This window comes from Trypanosoma brucei, chromosome 9 (genome assembly GCF_000210295.1).
Source record: "Trypanosoma brucei gambiense DAL972 chromosome 9, complete sequence".
Classification (NCBI taxonomy): domain Eukaryota; phylum Euglenozoa; class Kinetoplastea; order Trypanosomatida; family Trypanosomatidae; genus Trypanosoma; species Trypanosoma brucei.
The window spans coordinates 1,549,268-1,571,523 of record NC_026742.1 but is presented as its reverse complement, the minus strand read 5'-3'; the positions used below and the strand labels follow the sequence as shown (position 1 = coordinate 1,571,523).

General features: G+C 48.3%; 8 protein-coding genes across 8 annotated transcripts; all 8 read right to left on the bottom strand.

Annotated features, from left to right (window-relative positions):
* Positions 1-443: 443 nt before the first annotated feature.
* On the bottom strand, positions 444-2,222 carry TbgDal_IX7380 (hypothetical protein, conserved; the record flags this gene model as incomplete). The annotated part of the gene is made up of 1 exon (XM_011778626.1): positions 444-2,222. The coding sequence occupies one exon, from the start codon at positions 2,220-2,222 to the stop codon at positions 444-446; it is 1,779 nt and encodes a 592-aa protein (XP_011776928.1).
* Positions 2,223-2,708: 486 nt separating this feature from the next.
* Positions 2,709-3,317, bottom strand: TbgDal_IX7370 (transport protein particle (TRAPP) subunit,putative; the record flags this gene model as incomplete). The annotated part of the gene is made up of 1 exon (XM_011778625.1): positions 2,709-3,317. One exon carries the CDS (start codon positions 3,315-3,317, stop codon positions 2,709-2,711), a length of 609 nt encoding a protein of 202 aa, XP_011776927.1.
* A 1,088-nt stretch (positions 3,318-4,405) lies between these two features.
* TbgDal_IX7360 (mitochondrial carrier protein, putative) lies at positions 4,406-5,398 on the bottom strand (the record flags this gene model as incomplete). Its single annotated transcript, XM_011778624.1, has 1 exon — positions 4,406-5,398. The coding sequence occupies one exon, from the start codon at positions 5,396-5,398 to the stop codon at positions 4,406-4,408; it is 993 nt and encodes a 330-aa protein (XP_011776926.1).
* Positions 5,399-6,421: 1,023 nt separating this feature from the next.
* Positions 6,422-7,861, bottom strand: TbgDal_IX7350 (6-phosphogluconate dehydrogenase,decarboxylating, putative; the record flags this gene model as incomplete). Its single annotated transcript, XM_011778623.1, has 1 exon — positions 6,422-7,861. One exon carries the CDS (start codon positions 7,859-7,861, stop codon positions 6,422-6,424), a length of 1,440 nt encoding a protein of 479 aa, XP_011776925.1.
* Positions 7,862-8,370: 509 nt separating this feature from the next.
* Positions 8,371-9,627, bottom strand: TbgDal_IX7340 (hypothetical protein, conserved; the record flags this gene model as incomplete). Its single annotated transcript, XM_011778622.1, has 1 exon — positions 8,371-9,627. The coding sequence occupies one exon, from the start codon at positions 9,625-9,627 to the stop codon at positions 8,371-8,373; it is 1,257 nt and encodes a 418-aa protein (XP_011776924.1).
* A 435-nt stretch (positions 9,628-10,062) lies between these two features.
* Positions 10,063-16,323, bottom strand: TbgDal_IX7330 (hypothetical protein, conserved; the record flags this gene model as incomplete). The annotated part of the gene is made up of 1 exon (XM_011778621.1): positions 10,063-16,323. The coding sequence occupies one exon, from the start codon at positions 16,321-16,323 to the stop codon at positions 10,063-10,065; it is 6,261 nt and encodes a 2,086-aa protein (XP_011776923.1).
* Positions 16,324-16,752: 429 nt separating this feature from the next.
* Positions 16,753-17,304, bottom strand: TbgDal_IX7320 (hypothetical protein, conserved; the record flags this gene model as incomplete). Its single annotated transcript, XM_011778620.1, has 1 exon — positions 16,753-17,304. One exon carries the CDS (start codon positions 17,302-17,304, stop codon positions 16,753-16,755), a length of 552 nt encoding a protein of 183 aa, XP_011776922.1.
* A 1,547-nt stretch (positions 17,305-18,851) lies between these two features.
* On the bottom strand, positions 18,852-21,839 carry TbgDal_IX7310 (hypothetical protein, conserved; the record flags this gene model as incomplete). The annotated part of the gene is made up of 1 exon (XM_011778619.1): positions 18,852-21,839. One exon carries the CDS (start codon positions 21,837-21,839, stop codon positions 18,852-18,854), a length of 2,988 nt encoding a protein of 995 aa, XP_011776921.1.
* Between the last annotated feature and the right edge of the window lie 417 nt (positions 21,840-22,256).

Genomic DNA, 22,256 nt, shown 5'->3' with positions numbered 1-22,256 from the left:
GAGTCTTTCTTTTCTTTCTTTTTTTTTAAAAAAAAACCTCTGTATACTTTATAAGTGACGACCAAGAAAAATATGATTGAAATAAAAAGGAATACATCTACAGACTAAAACTAATTGACAGAAACAGTAAAGAGTTTCGATAGCCTCACCGATGCGTTAGCACTCGACTAAAGGTTACTCCCACATCCGATTTCAGAGTCTAACGACCGCCACCATGTCCACACGCAAACACATGAGGTAAATAAACAACTACAGTCATGGAAACAAAGACAGCACAAAAAGAAAAAACAAGAGGACGAGATGAAAAACAAAAAAACAAAGAAGAATGGGTCCAAGTCTCGAATGAGAGGAATGAGACGACATGCTTCCCGCAACATCGGGACGGTAGCGTTTTACTCAGCCCTCAACCCTCAAAATGCACAGTTCCCCAGCCCAAAAAAACTTCAGTTGCTCCCCCTCTCCTGCGGTGTAGAATTGAAATCCTCCTCCACCTTGGATGAATCTTTCGGGTCGTCAGTAGTTTGTAATTTACTAATGAGTCGCACTCCAAGGGACTCAACACCATCACGCAACGGACGAACGAACCAGTGGTTGACATCTGACTCCATATTTCCCCCCTCACATGGAGTAACCTCAAAAGCCTCCGGATATTTCTTCAATATTCCCGCCAACCCAACCGCCGCACCACCATTTTTCTGAAGGTACTTAAACATATGCCGAGGAAGACGGGAAACAAATATCGACAACGGTTTACCCTCAGCCCACTCGTCCAACTTGTGCGACACATTTTGGAGCATAGAAAGAAGAATATCTTCATCGCGGAACGATGTTCGCTTCCATATTTCTCCATCACCCAAAATGGCCTCCATTCCCTGCTCCCTCCGCATCACATTTACGGTGGTTGTGCAAACCCCTTGAGTAATGAAAAGATGTGGGAACTGGTCAAAGAAATCCACACCAACGTGCATGCAACCCTTACCACCGTCAGGCAGCACCGTATCACGCAGTACCGAGTTGCTGTGCCACTCACCCGGTGTCATCAAATCGTACACGTGAAACGCCACAACATTTGGGTTTAAAAACACATTACCGAGGGGAAATCGTCGTCGGAACTCCTCACGAACAACAGCCCGACGCAATTTACTCCTTCGAAGAGGCGGAATATTTTTTAACTTCGCCCGCTCCGCACTTAGCTCTTCCTCAGTGAGGTTGCTTAGTCGGCTGTTGGTAAACTTCAGGTGCTTCGCAACCTCATCCTCCGATAAAATAAATTTCAATCCAATCACCTCATCGACCTCATGATGTGATCGACCATTCACATAATAACGACCCTCAACGGCATTGCTGCGGTCAACCGTTGATCCCAATTGCAGCGATATCCTCTCAGGGTACGTCATGGCTACCTGCAGCAGCGGCGTCTGAATGATACCTCTAGTTTGTATGTCGACATGTTGAATGCTAGTGAAATCCTCCGTTAAAAGAAAGCGCGACATGCGCCAAAGGTCGTACTGAGGAGAAAAATCTTCATCAAACCACGTATATGTATCTCTCTCCGTAGAAGGATCCTCTTCACGAAGCAACGCCATGGTGCAGCGACCCTGTGAAATGAACGCAGGTCGCTTCCCCACAAAACCAATCTGGACATAGGAAGATACGCTGGGTAAGTTGGCCTCCCTACGCCGCAAACTATATTCCAACTCTTTCAACGCATTCCATACGGCACATTCGACGGCTTCCTCGGAAGATAAACCCCATGCACGCTGACACGCCGCTATTGCTACCGGTTGATCGGGAAGTTGCCTCAAAAAATGCAGCAACTCCTGGGATACAACCAAGTTACTGTTTTCTAAACATCCTCCCATGGAACCCTTGCGGATGTTGCCGTCAGTCATCTTCACACAAAGCATCCCATCCACAACTTTTACAGAAAAAAGAGCACCACCTGAGCCCTCCCCCATTTGTGGTCCTTGCTGCTTTTGGTGTTGATTCCGGCAATACCCCGCAAGACCCCCTACTGACGCAAGTTCCTCGCGGACGTCATCTGGAAGATATGATGAAACGCACGCAATGGGAACCCACGTGGCGCGGTTGCTTTTTCGAGCCTTTTGAATGGCTTCTTGAACCCGCCGCCGTATGGACGCTTCAGTGCTTTCAGTCCCTTGAAACCTCACCCATTGCCATGGAGGAAACAAAACCGCGGAAACCCCACAAAAGCGGCGCATCCAACCGCTCTCGGTGGGCTAATATTAACGAATAAACACGTTTTGCCGGTGCGAGAATCGTTGTAAAAGGACGGTACCAAAAAAGAAATTAGGGCGGGGAGACAAATACGCATCACTGCAATTACAAACCATATCACCGAACTGAAGAATAGAAAGCTGCAGACACCATAAGAATATGACCAGCACACAGAAACACAAGAACAAAAACACCTGCGAACGAACGGTAACAGCAACAACAACGGACATCACTGGCAGCAGCAGTAAAAAAAACACGTGAAGCAAAACAAAAAAAACGATGCAACCCACGCAGATGCATCACACAAACGCACTCTTGGACAACTGCATGCGAATGCCAAGGAAGTGCAGAGGCCGCAACCAACGTATGTGATATATACATACATATGTATGCCGACGCAGTCGCCTACGCTCTGCTCTAAACACGTTCGGCAGAACCGCGAAGGAAAGGAGAGCCTCTTGTATTTCTGTTCAGTCACGTATTCTCCTTTCTCGGTCGTGTACATGCTGGGCAAAGGAAATGGCAAAAATGGATTGTTGTGGCTTGTCGGGTTCCGGGTGGTGATATGTGAGCACATCGGCGTCAAACCCAACAGCCCTTAACGCTCCTTCAACGATGCCACCCATAAAACTAGCGTAATTAATGCTCCATTGCCCTTCACTATCCATATACTCAGGAGACGGATAAACATGCTGCAGCACCATTGGATTACTGTCAACGAGAAAGTAGCGAGTCGATTCGCCCTCCTGCTGCAGGTCATTCGCTGTCTTGCCAAACCATCTGGTCCAGAACTTCTCTTGCAGCAACTTCAGAGCTTCGTCAATTGTTGTAGGTCTCCGCTGCAGCTCAAGAGGATCCTTAAGGGAGGATAGCATCATTAACTTGGCACCAACAATTGCACCGAGGCTCGTCAACCGCTGTTCAATTTCCTCTATATCCCGTGCCTTTGTCGGTGTGCTATGGGCCCGAGTGCACAGCTCCGAGAAGAGAAAACTAAATGCAGAAAGGGATACCTTCCCCTCATCGCTGGTCAACCGCACAGATGATCGGTTGCTCCTGGTACCGTCCCTGTTGAGCATGGGAGAAATGTATGTATATATATGCGTATATGTACGTGCGCGTATGGCTACAATTCAGTCCTAAACACACCACAAACACGCACGTTCAATACACTGCCGACTCCCTGTTTATTTCCTTTTTTGTCGACAAATTCCCCTATCTCGTTTTAACCGATCACCCTCCCGTCCCTCCTTTCCCTTCCTTCCTCCCTATACGTAAATTGTGTATATATTGACCTATTTAGATGTGTATATATGCAAGTCTACACAGCCTGCTGGAACCAAGGGAGCTATTGATGTTTTCGAAAAAAAAAAAGGAGGAAGGAGGCGAATAAAAACGTCTTTACAAATACGCATGGATGCGCGCAGAAACGGTTCGACGCGGAGTGAAGAAATACAGGTTAAGCATCTGGTACGCAACTGACGCCACAACATTACCAGTCTCGATTAGTATACTCCTCGTCCGCTCTGATTTGTCAACCTTCAAGTACGATCAGTCACTATATCTCCTTGCCTTCTTTCTTTCCCACTTTACGGTGTCGATGGCCCCGTAGGCTTTACGTTTCTGCAAACATACACTCGACTTATCAGTCTTCCCTGGAACCCTCAAGAAATCCACAATGTGGCAACACGTTCCAGAAAAGAAAGAAATAAAGATAAGTAAGGACAAAACAAAAAAACTAGGATAAACTAATGAAGACGCACTTACTCTTCCTTTTTTCCCCCTTGCACCTGCACATGTACACAGTTTTATCAAATGTAATTTTAGTACAATACTTTACGCCTGTAGCCCTACTTGTAGCACTGAACTGAGTGCGCATCACTGCCATATTTATGTATATACGTGTGCACGCGATCTCGAAAATGCTGAATTGCGAACAACTGAAGCACCTGCACAACCGCAAAACAGGGTGGAAAACAAACTGTTCCCCTCCACATAAACTTACAGTTTATTTCTTCACAATATTATAGATAAGTACTAGACACACACACACACACAAACCTTCAATTACAGGGCAACCCCGCACAATTACAGTGGGAGTATTGTTCTTACACACATACACGCAAACAAGCACACAAATACAAACACGCAAACGTTCACTCTTCCATCAGTCTGCCACCAGGGGAAGACACGCCGCCCTACGCGCGTTGTGATGTGAAAGTATCGCTAGGAACTTCTCGTACAAAATAAAAGACACCGATGTTGTCGGAACGACACGGCAAAGATTCACCCAAACGCCCCTGTAAAGGCCACGAATTCCTTCCGTGCGCCAAATGGTACGCAATCCCACGGTCATGGAACGGTACTCAGGGGAGGTGCAATTACGCTTGTCCTGCAAGCGAGTCCTCACAACTTCAATCGGGTTGAACAGAGCTGATGCCACAGCTTTAGAAACAGAAGATATCAATGCCACATCAAAAGAAGTGGGTTGAATTTTCTGTTCCACAATGTAATGCCGAAGCTCCTCATAAATGGCCATTTGGATGATGGTATTTCCCATAATCAGAATCTGGGGTATCATGCCCCGCATGAGGGCGCCACATCCCTCGTTTTCTACTATTGCCTTAAATCCCTGCCAGCAGTTCTGTGGTTTGGCGCCATTGCTCCCATCGAACAGTTGCTGTCGAGTCCTTATAACACAAAGTGGCGTAACAACAGTTCCAGTTGTTATGGCAGCGGCGCAACCACTCAAAACGTTACACCCAGCTGTCACACTGCCGCTTTTAGCGCTCCCACTGCCTCCGCCTATTTGATTACTCGAAACGTACGCAGATAGGTTCTGCTGTACAGATTTAAAGACGGCCATGTAAGCTCCCCACCCGATACCATAGGAGGTGACAGATACAGCGAAACCTGCGTATAATCTTCGCAACCCCTTTTGTCGAATAACCTGACGCAGCGATGAGAGTTGGTTGACGTCTCCTCCTTTACAAACGTGCATTTGCGTGCGAAGAGCGTCTAGTGGATAAAACATTGCCGTTGATATGGAGGCACCAAGGAGACCCGCCGCCGCATGAATCGATGGTTTTGTCTCCGCTTTGGATAGACAGGTTGGTGCAGTGTTTTGCCGCGTGCTTTTATCGTGAAGTGTTGCATCCATCAAACTAGCACCTAATCGTCCCTATTGGTTACCACTTAAAGGGGAAAGCGAAAACGATTGAACGCCCCGTGCGAATGCGCTGCAGGTAGCAAATGATTATCGATGTGTAATGTTCGTTGCCCCACCTTAACGCTGGGAAGTTGTTGTTGTCACTGTTATTTTCTTGTATTTTAACCGAGGTGTAACGTGAAAAAAGAAAGTAACAGAGCGTCGAATTTTCGAAGGGGCCCAGCCGCCTTATATTCGGCCGCTTTAAATTAAGAGAATCACCGCCCATATTGTGCCTTGGGTAGAAAATACAAACCACATGGCATACATCAAAGAAAGTGAGGAAAGGGAAGAATAGACAAGAAAATGGAAGGAAAGTGAAGTGAAACGTGTTTGCTACATAAAGTGGCGGTGAAGAAAAAAATCGTAGCAGAGAACATGCATATGCTGGAGGGGCATAAACAAAGTACTCCAAATAGTGTTGGAAAAAGACAAACTAAACAAACATGTCGTTAGAAAATTCACCAGGCGTTTTTTTTTTCAAAATAATATAATAAATTGTAATGGTAAAAGAAAAATCAGCGCCACACAGTACTTTCCCACGGCAAAATAAAAAGTTAATTACTCAAAAGGGGTTTATGATGTGCACGACATCGGCGAAGTGAGAAGGCGGAAGGTGCTTCAGAGCATTGAAAAAAGAAAAAGAAAGAACCCCAGTGTCACTCTTCTCCCTCCCAACTTTTGCACCAGTATAACAATAAACCACAACCCTCCTCTCCCCTTCCGCTATTCAGCTACCTTTTGCACATCCGCCTTGCCCACACGCACATTTTTTCCGTTCCCCCTTCGACACCTTTTGTCTCTCTCCTTTTCCCTTTCGGTTGTTCCACGAGGTTGTTGCACGACAAATTGTGTATGAAAATACGCGCGTGTACATCCGATCAACCCCCGTATCACACAATCGCTCCATGTCACATCGTAGATTTCTGTTAATAGAACAGAGGAAAGGACGAAGAGAATATGAGGCAAAGTATGTTATTGCAACTCAGGCCATTGGAATGATTCGCGGCCGTCTTTATCCACCCTTTCGTAGCCGTGCCGACCGAACACATCCCGCTGCAACGACACAAGTTGCCCATACTTGAGTGTTGGCGTAAACATCGCAGTAACGTAATTGAGGGAGGCTGACAGCACAGGAATGGACACTTCCAACTTTGATGTGATAAGTGCCACCATATCGCGGTAATTCTGTAGTCCTGCCCTGATCTCGGTTTGGAATGCACACATGAGATTGCTAATGTTGGGATTCTTTTCGAATGCCTCAGTCATGGGTTTTAAAAGGTAGCCCTGCAAAATGCAACCGGCGCGGAAAGTTGCAATGGTAGCTGGAAGATTGAGTCCGAAGTTATGCACCTTGTCCATCTCACGCAGGCACTGAAACATTTGAGCGTAGCATGAGATAATGGCAATGCACACAGAGTCGTAGAGCTGCTTAATTTCGGGCCCACTGGGGCTTTTGTTTTTGAGAGTGTATCCAGGGGATTGAGTAATACCGGGTGCATTGCTGGCATTCGCTTGACGCTCAGTTTTATACATTGTGAACTGCCGCGATACGACAGCCATGTTCAAACTGGGCGCAGGGACTCCAATCTCGAGAGCCTCTTGGGCGGACCATAAGCCGGTGCCCTTCGATCCAATACGATCCATCACGTGCTCCGTAAGATAACTTCCATCCTTATCCTTTGCCCGCGCGGCTGCAATTGAGATATCGAGCATATAAGACTTCAAGAAGTTCTTTGATTTCCAATCTTCAAGAACGGCAGCAACTTCATCGTTGTTCAGTCCCATTGCCCGAAGGATGTCAAAAACCTCACCCCAGATTTGCAAAATGGCGTATTCACCCGAATTGTGGTACATCTTCACGCATGATCCCGCGCCGCCGCTGCCGTTCATCGTCACACAGGGCCGGCCATCATCTGCCTTAGCTGCGGCGGCCTCAACAATTGGTCGTATTTCCTCCCACACACTAAGCGTCCCTCCAGGGAAAAAGGCTGGCCCTTTGCGTGCACCCTCCTCGCCCCCGGATATGCCCATCCCAAGAAACCGGAGACCTGCCGCCTCCAGCTGCTGGGCGCGGCGTCCCTGATCCTTAAAATGCGCGTTACCGGTATCAACGAGGATATCTCCCTTCTCAAACACTTTCTTAAGTTGTTCAATTGTTGAGTCCGTAGCCGCGCCCGCCTGCACCAGGATGAGGGCCTTTCGAGGTTTCTTGAGTGACGCTGCAAATGCCTCCATAGTTTCAAACGCCTTCAAATTACCCGCAAATGGAGCAGAGGCATTCGCTTTCATGAATTCCTCGCTCTTAGAGTACGTACGGTTGAACACAGCAACTTTAAACCCTTTCTCCGCAATGTTCAAGGCCAGGTTCGCACCCATCACCCCGAGGCCGACAACACCGACATCCATTGACATGATCTTCCGTCTTTTTTCCCTTCCTGAAAGTAACAACAGTTATTTTTATGCCTTTCCACAGGTGTTTCCTGTTGTTTGCACCACAGGCCACTTCGTAATGATATCAACAATTTATGTGGTAGTAAATATATGTATAAAAACTTATCTTCAATCTTTGTGTAGGGTTATATTCTCTTCTCCTTTTTTTTTTTCAAAATATGAATGACATACAAAGCGGGGAGTCTTGATGTGCATTATTCTTTTTATGCGTTCAAGTGAGTGAAACGAGGTACGAAACACTCGAGACAAAAATGAAGGACAATCACGTACACTGACGTGAAACAATAATATGTAGCTGGCCCCTTGTTAACCGCTCATATATATATATATATATATATATATAGTTACAATGTGAAAACAAAGACGAGGAAACGGGGCGTATTTGTGTACGAAAAAAAAAAAAGAGACTACAATCATAGTTGCCAGTGTAGACAAATACCCAAGCCATACCTAAACTTAGTGGGTAGGGCTTAATCTCTTGTTGCGTCCGTACGGTTAATCAACATTGTCATTCGTATTCTCTCTTGTTCTTTTTCTATTCTTGAAATAAGCGCCTCACGCCGCTTCTTGCGCAATAAGGACCGACGGCACAACCTCATTCTTTTAGTCTTCCCCACATCGTGAGTATTTTTCTCCTCCATGTTACCACAGCGTCCGGTTAACGATGCAAAACTCCTCCGCAGTCGCTGTCGCTTTAGGGCTTCGCATTCTAAGCGTTCCCGCATTTCGTTTTCATCCGGCCCATCGATGATCAGGACAAGTTGCCCCTTCTTAAGCAGCATATTCGCCTCCTGTCGCGAATAAAAAGACAGTAGCTTTTCTGCAACATCTGCATGTATAGATTCATTTACCTTTGTCAGTTCATGTGTTAGTACGACGCGTCGTTTGGGAAGGACGAGTGCGATGTCCTGTAAAACCGACAAAAGACGCCGGGGAACCTCATAAAAAACACATGGGTGAGTTGCCTCTCCTACAGCCGTCCGAAGGACCCGCAACCGCTCACCATGAGATTCCGGAAGCACATTTCCAAAGTAAAAAGAACCGTCACGGAGAGAGCCAATCCTCGGCCGCTTGGCAGCACATGCCCGATTCGTGTCTGCAGTCGCACTAACCTCGTGAAGGGAAGTTGTGACACCAGCAACAGCCAATGCACATGTCAGAGCGCATGACCCGGGTACCGCCGCGACACGAACACCTTCAGCCTGCATCTCCCGCACCAGTTCACCGCCTACATCACCCACGCATGGTGTTCCGCTCGTACACACCAATGCCATCCTCCTTCCTCCCAACAGGAGCTCAACTAGTTTCTCTTTCGTTGTCGTGCGATTGCTACGGGAATAATGAATTAAGCGGCCCTGGGACTCAATTTGAACAAGGTCAAGGAGTGTCTTTGTTGCAGGGCGGTCCGTCGTTACAATGTAATCCACTTGTCGAAGTACATCAAGTGCACGAATAGAAAAGTCTTTCAAATTACCAATAGGCACGGAAACAACGTGAAGAACTCCCGCGTCGACGTTTGTTGGGGTCGTTAATGGATTAACCGCATCTTCGGGGAGTGTTCTGTTGTGACGATATTTGAAGGACCCACGAAGAGGGTTGCAGGACGACATGAAGCGGCAACTGTGATGAGTCCATTGGCATCCTCGAAAGTTACGGCGGCCTGCAACACTCCCGATGAAGGGCAACAAGGCGTGTCGCCTTATGCCTATTTGACTAGAAACAGACATTTGCCAATTCAGACTTGATATGTCTTCCCCCAAACCCACTTACTTCCCTCAGTTTCTAGTAATAAAATCCCATGTAACCCCACGAAAAAAATATATACAGGAGAAAATCATACGGACCAGATGATGGACGTACGTGAAGTTACGATCAAGTACGTTGTACAACTTTTAGTAAAAATACCACCGAACACATTCAAATGTGGCCCACTTTGTGGTATCCGCACGCTACACGGATAGCGTTGGCATTGCAATTCTTCCACCCCGCACAGGGAAATGCAAGAGCCATCGTAACGCCACATACCACAGCGGTTAAAAAGTTGTTTGTAAAAAATCGTACAGAGGCTCATAGGAGCCACTTCCTTAATCGATTCTCACAATGTGTAGATGCTCGCTGCACCTCTTTATTAAATTAACAACGCTACGTGTCACATCGTAATGTCAGGCGCCACATGGCAACGGCTCATCCAGCAGCGCACCGTACATGACCGCCGGGTTACCGCACCGTTCCGAAACGTTCACTAGTTCAGTGTACACCGAAAAAACCGGCACGCAGTCAGCCCCCTCCCGTGTAATTACGGTTGCAAGAAAGGCAAGCAACGAACCCTCGGCAAACATGTTATCCGCCTCCTTTTCGAAGAGCACGCCTTCTTCATCACTCCCTTCATCATCATCGTCACCACACGTATCCTTAGTTGCAGAGCCGGAAAGACAGCATTCCGTATTCTTTAGAAGATATTGCTTTACCATCACCGGTGACAACTCCCCAGTGGAACAATACGAGCGAAGAAGCGACACGAGAGCGATCACACAACTTGTGTGGTCAAGTGGCAAAGCCGCCGCCAATACGAGACGTGAGACGACACGGCAAGCAGCAGTGCGCACATCATAGGCGTCGTCGAACAGGAGCTGAAGCAAAACAAGGAGGTAAACAGATCGCTGCTTAGTAAATGTAGAAGTAGTAGCGGCGGCAGCGGGGCTTGTTACGACACCCGCCAAGAAACTATCATTCAGTGAATCCACTACCGCTAATCGCGTCTGTACATTCACTGTGGGAAAACAGTAATGTGTAATGATCTCCAAGACGGCTTCGTTGTGTGGCATATGACAAGTACAACGGAGACCAAGAAAGCGAATAGCCCAACTATGCACATCTGCATTGCGCAGAAAATGCTTAGCACTGGGGTTCATGCGCCGTAGAAGTAGGTCCTCTACCGCGTCAAATAATTCACTGTGCGCCTCTAGACACATGAGCCCCTCCTTACTCATGGTAACAACAAACTCCAACTGAGACTGCATACGTAACAGCTCCAAGCACGACAGACCTTTCACATGTCTGTTGTCGCCGAGGCTCTCCCGCAGCATCGTTAAAGCCGCGTGTACAAGATCGCACTTCATACGTACAGCAAATTGCTTCACAACGCCAACCGATATCTCACTCGACCACCAATTCTTCGACATTAGGTAGCTTATGTGGTTCATGGTGTGAGACATGATTATTTTGCTCGCCTCGCAAGCGAAAACATCGCGCAACGCAACCCATAATGCGTCATGTGTTCCATGATGGGTGGTGATATCCGACAGATAATGCACAGCGAGCAGTGCAAAAAGGGTGGTATTTTCCATAACAGCCGCATGGTAGGCGCGCGAAAGGCTGTACAGCGGGGTGGCGGTACACAGTATAGAGTGTAGCGTCGAAACACCAATGTTCACCAGCGACCAGACGGAATCGGTGATATCTTTTTTTTGAATGCCCTTCATACCAACTGTTGCATGGTATAGTGCATCAGATGCGACACTAAAGAAGGTGGCGGCTATTGTTGGACAGCGGACACAAGCCCGTGACAGCACCGGTTCCTGCGCAGAATTCCCCTGAGAAATAGTAAGGCCCTCTACAGTAAGGCGGCTAACAAGCAGTTGCACAGTGGGTGTCACACTGCTGCTCAGTGCCCTTGGTTTCACGTGACGACGAAGCGTTCCAACGTAGAAAGTATGAAACTGCTGAAGGTGCAGCAGCACGCCGTGTAAGGCGTTCGCTGCGGTTCGTGATGCAGACAGCGCTGAACAAAACTCTGCAAACAATCCCTCAAGGTTAGTCGGTGGCACAAGCGATGTCAGTGCGACACTGCAGGCAGCACGAATCATGAGATTCCTTGAAGAACCACAGCGTACCACTGCATTCACGATGCGCTGTGAGTCAGGTTGCTCTTGTTCATTTCCCTCCAGGTTTACCGTAGTTGCCTTTGTGATAACATGAGGGGGATCGGGAGCTAGCATAGAAAGCATCTGCAGAAGTGGAAACGCTCCCAAGCTCGGTGAGGGGTTCGTGAAGCTCTTAACCAACTCCTCGTACGCAAAGGCCACTGCGCGGGGAGCACGAATAGCAATGTCGTGGAGAGAGGTGTTCACTCCTACACCACCGGTAGAGGGATGCTCGCCAACGAAACGGGGGAGTACAGCTGAAAAGAGCATCAGTGAACTGTTCCGTATGCCCCAACTGGGATCATCGAACCCGGACGCCGCTATCCAAAATGCATCTTCAAGGTGTGACACGGAGCGCGATGCAAATGATTTGTTTTCAAATATAAACTTCAAAACGTTCAGAGCGTTTGAACGCTGGCTACGACGAATCTCCCCATCAGCTTCGGGCGTCCGCCGCTCATCATTACCATTTGGGGGGCACAAATCTGGGCCGCCCTCGTTGCTATGTGCATTGGTTGCCACATGAAGAAGCCTCTTCATAGCTTGGGGAAAGAGGGTAGCAGGAACGCCTATGTCTTCCGCCTCAAGCACAGCAAGCAGGGCATGTGGCAACCCTTGGCTGCGCCGCAGCATGCGCGCTACACTTACGGAGGTGACGCCATCTGGTCCCAACAGAAACTCCAGAATCTCAGAAGGGAGAGTATGGCAGGTTACATCCCGCGAGCGAAGAAGGGCAACAGCAATCGTTTTCAGTGCTCCACGCACCGCACGCATCACACCATTGTGCTTAGTCCGAAGGAGAGACTCCACGAGCACGTAACACACCCCACGAACAACCTTGAAGTCGAGACTGTCAATGCTGACAAGAGCCACGACACGCTCAACTGCGGCGGCGGCTGTGCGGATACAGAGCCATGTGTTGTTCACAACCGCACGCATACTCGCCTCCTCGCAAGGGTTCCCTTTGTCGAATGCGTGCCCGCGACAGTCCACGTCCACATCACCTTCATTTGCAGAGCCGCTGGCCTCCCCCCCAACAAGTAGGGAACAATTCTGTAGAGCCTGATTGCAGCACAGAAGCATCTGGTTACACGACTCTTGCAGTCCGTCAGCAGTGGTACATACCTCCTTGACATTTGATAGCAATGCTGCACAAAGCGAAAGAGAACCGTGAAATGGATGAAGTTTGACAAGTTCGTATGCCTTCTTAGTACCCAATTGGCATAGTCCGACAAATTTGCCGTGAAGTGCAGCAATCTCGAGTTTTACTAATTCCAGCCGCCGTTTGCACTCTCGTTGTGGGTCCTCGGATGCCGCTTTCCTAGCAGCGGGTGTGAAATATGTGGCCAATACATATCGCAACACCTCACCTTCCGCCTTTTTGTACGTGCGAGCATGGGAAAGACCTGCCTTCGCATCACTAGCCGCCACCGGGTTACCCAAGCGGCTCTCAGAAAATACAGCGCTGGCAGCATACTTGCAATACGTTTGAAGGATGCCAAACGCACACTCGCGTGCTTTCACCCAACCTGATGACAGACACTCTAGCAAGCCTTCGACAAGGGTTTCGGGAAGTAACTGCTTCTGAAGTTCGTGAAGTTGTGTATCTGTGAAAACTTCAGTGGAGTTTCGGAGGAGGCATGAGTATATCATCATCGCTGTCACGCGTCGTTCAAGCGAAAGATTGCGGCACCACTCTACAGACTCACCAATGTGCGGTGCAATGTACGACACGGTTCGAACGAAGTGTTTGGTGACAAGCTCTCTATACTGATCGCTCGCTTCGTTCCCTTCTGCCTTCCTGCGACGATTGCTGCACTTGCTCGCACAACTGTCAACCAGTCGCTGAGCCCATTTTTTGTATACTTCTAAAAGGTTACGCATGGCCGCCGAATCACCTCCCGAGTGCATATTAGTACTAATGTACCATTCCATGAGGCGACACTGCCAGTAATGCACAGGCTCGGCCTTCTTCATGGTGAGCACGCACAGACCCAATGCGGTATAACGAAGTTCGCTTGAATGTGATTGTAGACTCGAGAGGACAACCTTGAAAAGGCGACTTCTGGGATGAATATAAGTGCTCACATCCCTGCCAGCAACACGAGCACGGTGTAAAATTTCAACAATACTTTGACCCAGCCGGAAATAGCAATCCCCGCTTTCGACCATCGTTGCTAAACGCGACAACAGGGTTGGGAGGTATGACTCGTCACGTTTCAGACACGGAGAGATCATGTGTGTCACAATGTTTGAGATACGTGTCGCATCTTCGACGTGCAAAGGTGCACAATATCCGGGAACCACAATTGACTTTAACAACGGCTCAATGACACCCCCCAAAAACAGTTTTTCAGTTTCTGTTTCAGTACCGCTCGAAAGACGAATATAATTGGCCGTTTTCGCAAAAACTTCACCAGCAGCGCTCCCTACCTTGGGATTTATTGCACCACCAAGAAGCATTCTGCTGAATTCGCAGAGCGCATCAACTTCTGAAACATCATCGGGCGTCACTGCAGAACAATAATCAGCAGCGCCTTCTTTGCTGCATTTAGCACGATGTTTACGCAGCTCCAAGAGAAACTGAGGTACCTGCACAACGTCAAGAAGGGCCAAAAGTGCGTGGTACTTACCTCTCCTTTCATTGGGTATTGGCAGAATTACATGTAGGGTCTCCGCAACATCCAGTGCATCGACTTCCTGGTTTGGTACACCAGAACCTTGCGACAAAAGGGTTTTGCAACGTCTAACAGAGGAATGGACAGCAAGTATTTCGCTGTATGCTCCATATAGCGGCCCGGCCACATGCTGTGTACTGTCGTCCCACATCCCCATGATTACCTCTGTTGCTTCGCCTAGCGCTCGCATAAGTCCAGAAGTATTTGCGCACAGTGCGCTTAGTGCCTTGCAATCAGTTTCAATCAGTAACCCAACTCCGCCAGCACGCTGCACGCCCCTCTTCACTACACGCGTCGTGCCTTCGACGACGCTTTCTTCAAGCGTGGTTTCGAGTAGGTCAGCAATGCATGTAAACACAGAAGAAAGGTGTCGAACAACAGAATCTATAGTTTGAATGGCCATGAAGCGCGTGTCTGGGACATGGAGGGCGGAGCAATAAGAAATAGCAGCTGGAATTATGACGTCGTACACCGCAACCAAGGGCCGCCCACTGGCGGCATAGGAACTGAGATTGTCCAATAAAGGGACAACAGGTTTCAGCAGCACACCAACAGAACCAATGTTACCGCGCAGAGGGGTCGATAAATGCGCAAGTAAACCCTTCATCAAGGCGAAACGACCATTTGCAGTGAACGAATAGAATATTCGGCGCAACGAGTCTCGTGAAAAGGAGCGTTGCAATATTTCATGCTGAGGGTCACTGGAACACACAAGTTGCACAAACTCCCTAACGTACTCTTCCGTCCATCGTTTGCTACAACCATCGTCGTCAGCAACCGAAGTGAAGTTCGACTCCTTACGGACTTCACTGGCGCCGCAGTAGCGACAGATCTCAAGTAAAAACGATGCGTCGCACGTGCGGATTGTCAAAAGCGAGGATACAAGGAGTCCAGCACCGTTAAGAACATCTTTTGGAAATACTGCCGATGAAAGCATCCTCAAGGAAGAAGAGAAAAGTTTGCATATATCCTCCTGCACCTCAGCCACCTTTTGTTCCTCCCCTTCATGCAGGACATCACCTAGAAGATGAAGAAATTTATGAACATATGTCGTTACAACACGGATACCATAGCGGACATACGACAAATCTTCGCCCAGAAGCATGCCGCCGTTGCCTTTTCCACATTCTGACTGGGAACATCCAGCGCAGGCATTGTCTACCATCCACTGCAGGCTGTCGCCCAGAAGCGGAACAACGTCGAAAAATGTGTTAGCAAACACTGCTGGAAAGAGCGGAACGGCAACACACATTGTGCCATCTATGCAGTTTACCCAGTTCATAATGGGATCCTTCAACAGGGACAGTTCGGTGGAGTCAAGATGCTGCAACAAACTAGGGCGGCACCCGTCGCGAAACCAAGGCTTTATGTGCGCGGTAACAAATGCCTCTTGAAAACACAACTCAAGATCCTCACTCACGACGTACACCGTGCGGACAAGGGTGGCAAGGGCTCGGTGAAGATACCGCACGGAAGAGTGCAACAGAAGCGGAAACACAAAATGTACCGCAAGTTTATGCAGAAAGGTGGCACACCCCCTCTTATGACGCTGATTGTAGAATGCTGGTTCACGAAGCGCACCCGTTATTTGCGATATACATCGAACGCGGTGCTCGGGCGTCGCCGCACGCATAAAATTTACGATCTCGCGTTCAACAATGTTTGCTGCCTTCGGGGCCAGTGGCGTTAATGCGTTGATTGCCTGCAGAATTGTCGAGGACCCCTCCAACAATTTCGAGTAAACACACATGTCCATGCTGGCGCTACCCGATGAAAGATGATGTTGTTGCAATCTTGCAGCCGTCGTGTACTCGTTCGACATACGTTAACTTTTAAACCTCTTTCTCACCACTTTGAAATATTGGGACAAATGCGCCCAGTATATCTATATTGTAAATGCATTTGACCATTTTCCAAGCGTATATTAGACACACAAGCACAAAACATTCATGTTTTGGTAGTTCCGGTTAGAAGGAGATGCAAAGGAAAAGAACAACAAAAAAGGGGGAAATCGACGTAGAGGAGCTGCAGCACTAGAGAATCCATGACAGATATCACGAAATAAAATGGCCCCACCGATATTAGCGCATTCCGCAACGTCACTCACATATATAAGAGTGGAATAAGGAAAGCAGGAATTGGGCGTAGAAGAGCAAGCAAACAAAAGGATGCAAAATCACATCACCTACAGAAGAACAAAATAGTAGTACATAGCACACGCGGCGTAAAACTCACACAGAATAATCGATTACTACTGATTTCCAGTCACACCAGTTGACCGATTCTCTTCGCTAAGAAAACCCATGCTACGCTTCCACAACCACAAAGAATTAGACTGTTTTTTCTGGTCTAAAGATTTATTACACTTTGGAAGGGCGGGTCTAGGGTAATGCCGACTTCGATTACAAACCTTCTTCTTTCCATCGAATCGTGGTGGCACCGGGGGAAGGCTCGACAAAACTTCAAAACGGGTGTACGGCCCCCATGACTTAAGAGTCAGCACCGGGCCACTGTAGTGCGGTGGAGGAGGATCCCGATGATGTCCCACCCACCTGTCCATATCATTGGGGGAACGGGCCAGTTCATCGTATTCATCACATAAAAACTCCTCATCCTCTACTGGTAGCATTTCACAGATGAGGCCTCTTAACTTCTTCTTCGGAGGTGGTGGAGTCGGTGGCTTCACAGCCGGTGGCGTTGGCACACTAAATAGCTCGGCTATGGAAATGTTGCCGCGGCCGGCGCGCCGCTCCTCGTCCTCACGAATGAGTGCGTCAATCTCCGCGTCGGGTAGGTAACTCATCGTACGGGTTCACACTAAACTATCATTCAAAGAACAGGTTCGGGTATGCAGCACCACCTATACCCCCTACTTTCTGTTAACGTAATGTCAACTCACTTTGTGTGGATTTGTCGGTGGAAGAGTGTGAGCGTAATGCCTGAATGGTAAGTTGTGTGTTCCCTCTCCTAAAAGGTGTCAGAGTAGTTCGCTTTCAAAGTGACAGAGGGGCTAAGAGCCGACGCAGACGGATTTCTCCAGTCCCCCTTCAGGAGTTTCTAAACCCTTTACACTTACCACTTGTAATGTCTCCCTCCCTAACGCCTTATTCAAAGTGGCTGTTGGATATATGCGTACCCCCCGTGTTGCGTACGTGAAGTACTCAACTACGAAGATCGCTTACGGTAGAAGTTTGGTAAAATGGAACAGTGCAGAAAAGAAAAGGTAGTAGAGAGAGAGAGACAGTTGCAAAGGCACAGCAGTGATATAAGGGACATGCACACAAAGCATAGAGAATCGCAAGCGCCTTAGACAATAACAAGTGGCCTCATTGAAATGTCAGACGGAAAAAAACCCAGCGGTGGGGGATTTTTAAAAATCGAAGGACAGAGTACGAGCAGAGAAGTAAAACGGTTAACAAAAAGAAAGAGGAGAGAACGAGATGAGCGGGCGCTTGATCCGTGTAAGTAGAGTTTCAACAATGCGTCACTTTAAAAAAAGGAGGGGTAACAAAATGCCTAGGGGACGTAAGGGGCTATTCGGACGATACACTCCAGGCACCTCAACCCTCATGTGGTGCAATCTCCAAAATAAAGGAGAACCCCCCAAACGACGGTAATTGACTGATGCATCAAAACGTGCGAAAATCAAGGGACGTATATACATAAAGAAACTTAAATATTCAACCTTTTTGAGTTGGCATTCTTTTTTTCCGTATATCTTCTCGCCCTTGGAGTCGCAACCCAGTAGGAGAGACCGAACAAGGAATAAATAAGAAAAAAAGAAAACGATACGCCCGTTTGTGGACTTTTTTACCAGTGCCGCAAAACATCCGCACACTCAGAGGCGTCACCTCAACAAATCACCCCTCTTGCTCCCCTTCCACCCAACGCACAAGCAAACACACATACACACACACGAATATACCCACGACACAGCGCATATTCCACAATATCAAATCAGTCACGCTCTCACGCTCCTCCCCCTTCCTTCTTTCAAATTCCTGTAACATCTACCCCGCTCTTCTCCCCTCTGCCTCAACAACAACACATTCATCATCAATCAATAACACTCACATTCCTCATTTTTATCCTTCTGCTCATCGCCGGGACCACACTCTTTCATAGTCCCTGATCCCTCTGCACCAGCCCCTCAGCACCTCTCTGACTTCAGAGACATTTGTATATTCATCCCGTGTACCCCTTTTTACATCACCTATTGATGTGGTCGCAGAAGTGCCAGCTACAAAGATTGCGCGGAAGGGAAACAGAGGAGGTGTCTGCAAGTCTATGTATCCCCAAAAGCTTGAGCAACAACGTTGCAAAAGGATCCACACGGAAACGTCCTCAACTTTAATCATCGTCATCATCCTCAATGAGTGGTCCATGCAGCATAAAGTAGGAGTTTTGGATGATTTGCACGTCATCGTCGTCATCGTCGTACGGTGCAGGGATAGCGGTATCGAAGGGAGTTAATACTGCTGATTTTTGGGGACTTGACCCAATTGCCGGTGCGCTTTGCGGCGAAGGCCGCTGTTCGTCCCATAGCGTGCCGTCGGCAAAGCGACGAAGCAACAATACATCCGTTGCCGCCACATCATTGAACGGAATTATTTCCTTCGGCGCGGTGTAATGCTTTGCGAACGTTTCAAAGCTACCTTGGTGTTCCTGTACGTTCAGAGCAGCGGCGAGACTGTGGAGTCGGCGCTGTGTTTCTCTGTGAAGTCTTTCCATGTCAAAGAAGCGGTCGTGTTCCTTCAGCGCTATGGCAAACCTAGTCTTTGAAATGGGGTGGGGGAGCATACGCAGCGCCCGCATGCACCCTATTGCTGTGTTGATGTTCTCCCTGAAATCAAGAATTTGTGTTGCATCATCAATAGAAACAACGAAACGCTTCATTTGCCAGTTGCACGCAACGCCGAAGTACACTACGCGGCCCCTTTCGGTTGTCACCGGCCTGGAATATTCAATTTGTGGGTAAAGTAGTAGCAGAGATGCAAAGAAAAGTGAAGTGTCCACAAGGGAAAACATTCCCCCCAGAATTGTGGTACTGTTCTTCAGAATCACAGGGATCACGATTCCGCCTGTCTCCCATCTGGTACCTGAAGGGATAAATGGATGAACCACTAGCTGCTTAGAAGTACGCACAAATACCATGGAGGCGTGACGATCCTTCTCGTTTATGTGGCCCGCATCACGAATAAACGCCGCACGACGAGAGAGAGCCATAGACAACAACATGAGCATCGTCGATGCATTCTCCCTCAAGGATTCTGCAACCTTATTTACGGTGTCCACGTCATCCAGGCGATCCAAAAACGCGTAGTTCATCAACTGATCTCTCATGTGGTTCATCAATCCCTCTATTTTTTCAAACTTGAATTCCTGCACAAGAAACGCCTCAAGGAAGGCAGCTGTCGCTGCACTGGTAGTACGGAGCCTAAGCCACTCCAAAAACACGAACGCATCAGCGAGAAGGTCACTAGATAATGCAATATCGCCAGCACATCTCTTCCGACTTTCCTGAGTAGCCTCAGTCCAACGGTTCACGGTGTAGGTAGGAGGTGCAGTAGATCGGAAGGGCAGCGCAATCACTGCACTAACCACAAGTGTTGCCTCTCCGAGCCCCAGGCTGCAACCACCCATTATCAAATACGCAACGTCTATCTCAACCGGCAGTCGTGACTTTATTTCACCAAGAAACGTGATGTCAAGACTGTCCGGAGTCGAAATCATACATTTTTCTGCGACCTTCTGCATCACTTGATCAACAACATCACGTGGAACGGAGGGTAACAAGCGACCCACCTCACATACCGAAAGGTTCAGTCGTGCGCATTGCACGAAGGCGTTCTCCACATTGAATATGTCCGGAAGGAACTGGGCTTCGTCTTGGAAAGAGGCACCGACATCATCCTGAAAGAGGGCAAAGTAGCAACAAGTGGTGTTTTCGCCAAGAATAGACTTGCGTTCGGCCTGCTCAGCTTTGGATTCCCATTCTGTAGTGCTGGCCGCTATGAAACTCTCCGACTTGTGTTGTACAGATGAACGCCGTATGGTTCCCATGTCTAGCACCATTGTGAATTCATTTTCGGTATCCAAGGCATGACTCACATGATTTATGACGTGCACACGATGTTTCGTTTCAACCTTGTCAGCAGCGCTTTTCAGCGTAGAGTACACGGTGCAGTCCTCAATTTTGGCCCCCTGCAGGGCGGTAAGTACTTCACGAACATCCGCGGTAAATATAGAAAAGATCTGTGCCGTAGGGGTGTGAGTAACAACATAACGCACAAGCTCAGCGGCGACATCCGCGGTGTAGTGAACAAGTCGCTTCGGCGGGCTGGGGAATTTCCCCGCGGCATCCTTATCCATTTCCATGGTTTGCTTTCCAAGTAGAGCGCACACCTCATTGTACGAGAATTCGTGCAGGCGGATTACTTTGTCATCCAGAATCTTGACTCTCGGTACACCAATTGTCCTAGCAACATGACCATCGTTGCTGCAGTCCGTTGTGACAACAAGCCGCACGGACTGGGAGCGAGGTGTGTTACTCATCATCCACCCACCAAGCATCTTGAGAAAGCATGATAGTGACGAGGTTGTGTCGACGCAACAAGGAACAACTACATGCGTAAAGGGAGCGGGACTCCCCAATTGTGTCATGTAGAGGAGGGCCATATCCGCGGTCATCACCCACGCGCGAGTAGATTTGCTACCCTCGAAAGTTTGCCCAAAAAGTACACCAACACTTTGAGTATCTTCTCCCTCTTCTCGTAAAATGGCCTCAACACTCGACCTGACGTGACTCAGCTCGTAGTATTTGGAGACAACAACGAGAATGTTCGCCATTCGATCAGCAGACAGCAAAGCAGCCACAAGTGATAACGTATCTTGCGACTTTCGCGTGGCAACGACTTCGCTCTCTTGAAGTGCGTCCAATCCTGCAGACGCGGCGCGATGCGGAACCTTGCTTCGCCGCGCTGAGAAAACTCCATGCAACCGCTGTTTTACCTCCGTAGCATCGGATTGCGGTTGGTACGTCCGTGTCCGAGCCTGTTTTGCCCTTCCAACAACAACACCCTTTCCCAGTAATTGGATTGCACCCACGTCAAATTGAAGAACATTAGCCTCCGCGGAGGTTTGTTTCTTCGTAACAGTGAGCATATCGGAGCCGAAAGGATGAGCAGCGTTGGGGTCGCCAATAATCGTGGTACCCTCACCGGGTGTGTGAAGGGAAACTGGCGACGTGGAACTTCCAGGCGTAAGCGCATGCGTAGGGATAATGGGTGAGGCAGTAATTTTCCCTCCCTTGCGACCAAGGCGGGGGGCACTAGCCATTCTCCCTAATTGCAACTTACCTGCTTTCCCACTTCCCCCAATTAGAGGGATGACAATTCAAATAACTGGATTTTCTTCCGCTAAATAGCTACTTTGGTGCAACCAAGCAACACACACACACGCACGTGTCAGCGTCACCCTATTCACCCTCGCTTCCGCTTTCTTTCTCTCTTTCTACCCTACTTCAGTGCGCTTTCCTACACAAAAGGAACCAACACACGCGCGCTATCTGTGCTGCTTTCTTTCCTTCCAACAACAAAATAAACCCTTTTGCTCCAGTTCTTCGCACCTAGTTTTCTTTTAAAGTTATTTGCTCTGATAGACGCCTTTAAAAAAAAAAGGATTAAGGCGTGTATTCCTTGTTGTTTTCTCTCTTTTTTTTTTTTACTTATATATCCGTTCTCGCTCTTCACTCCA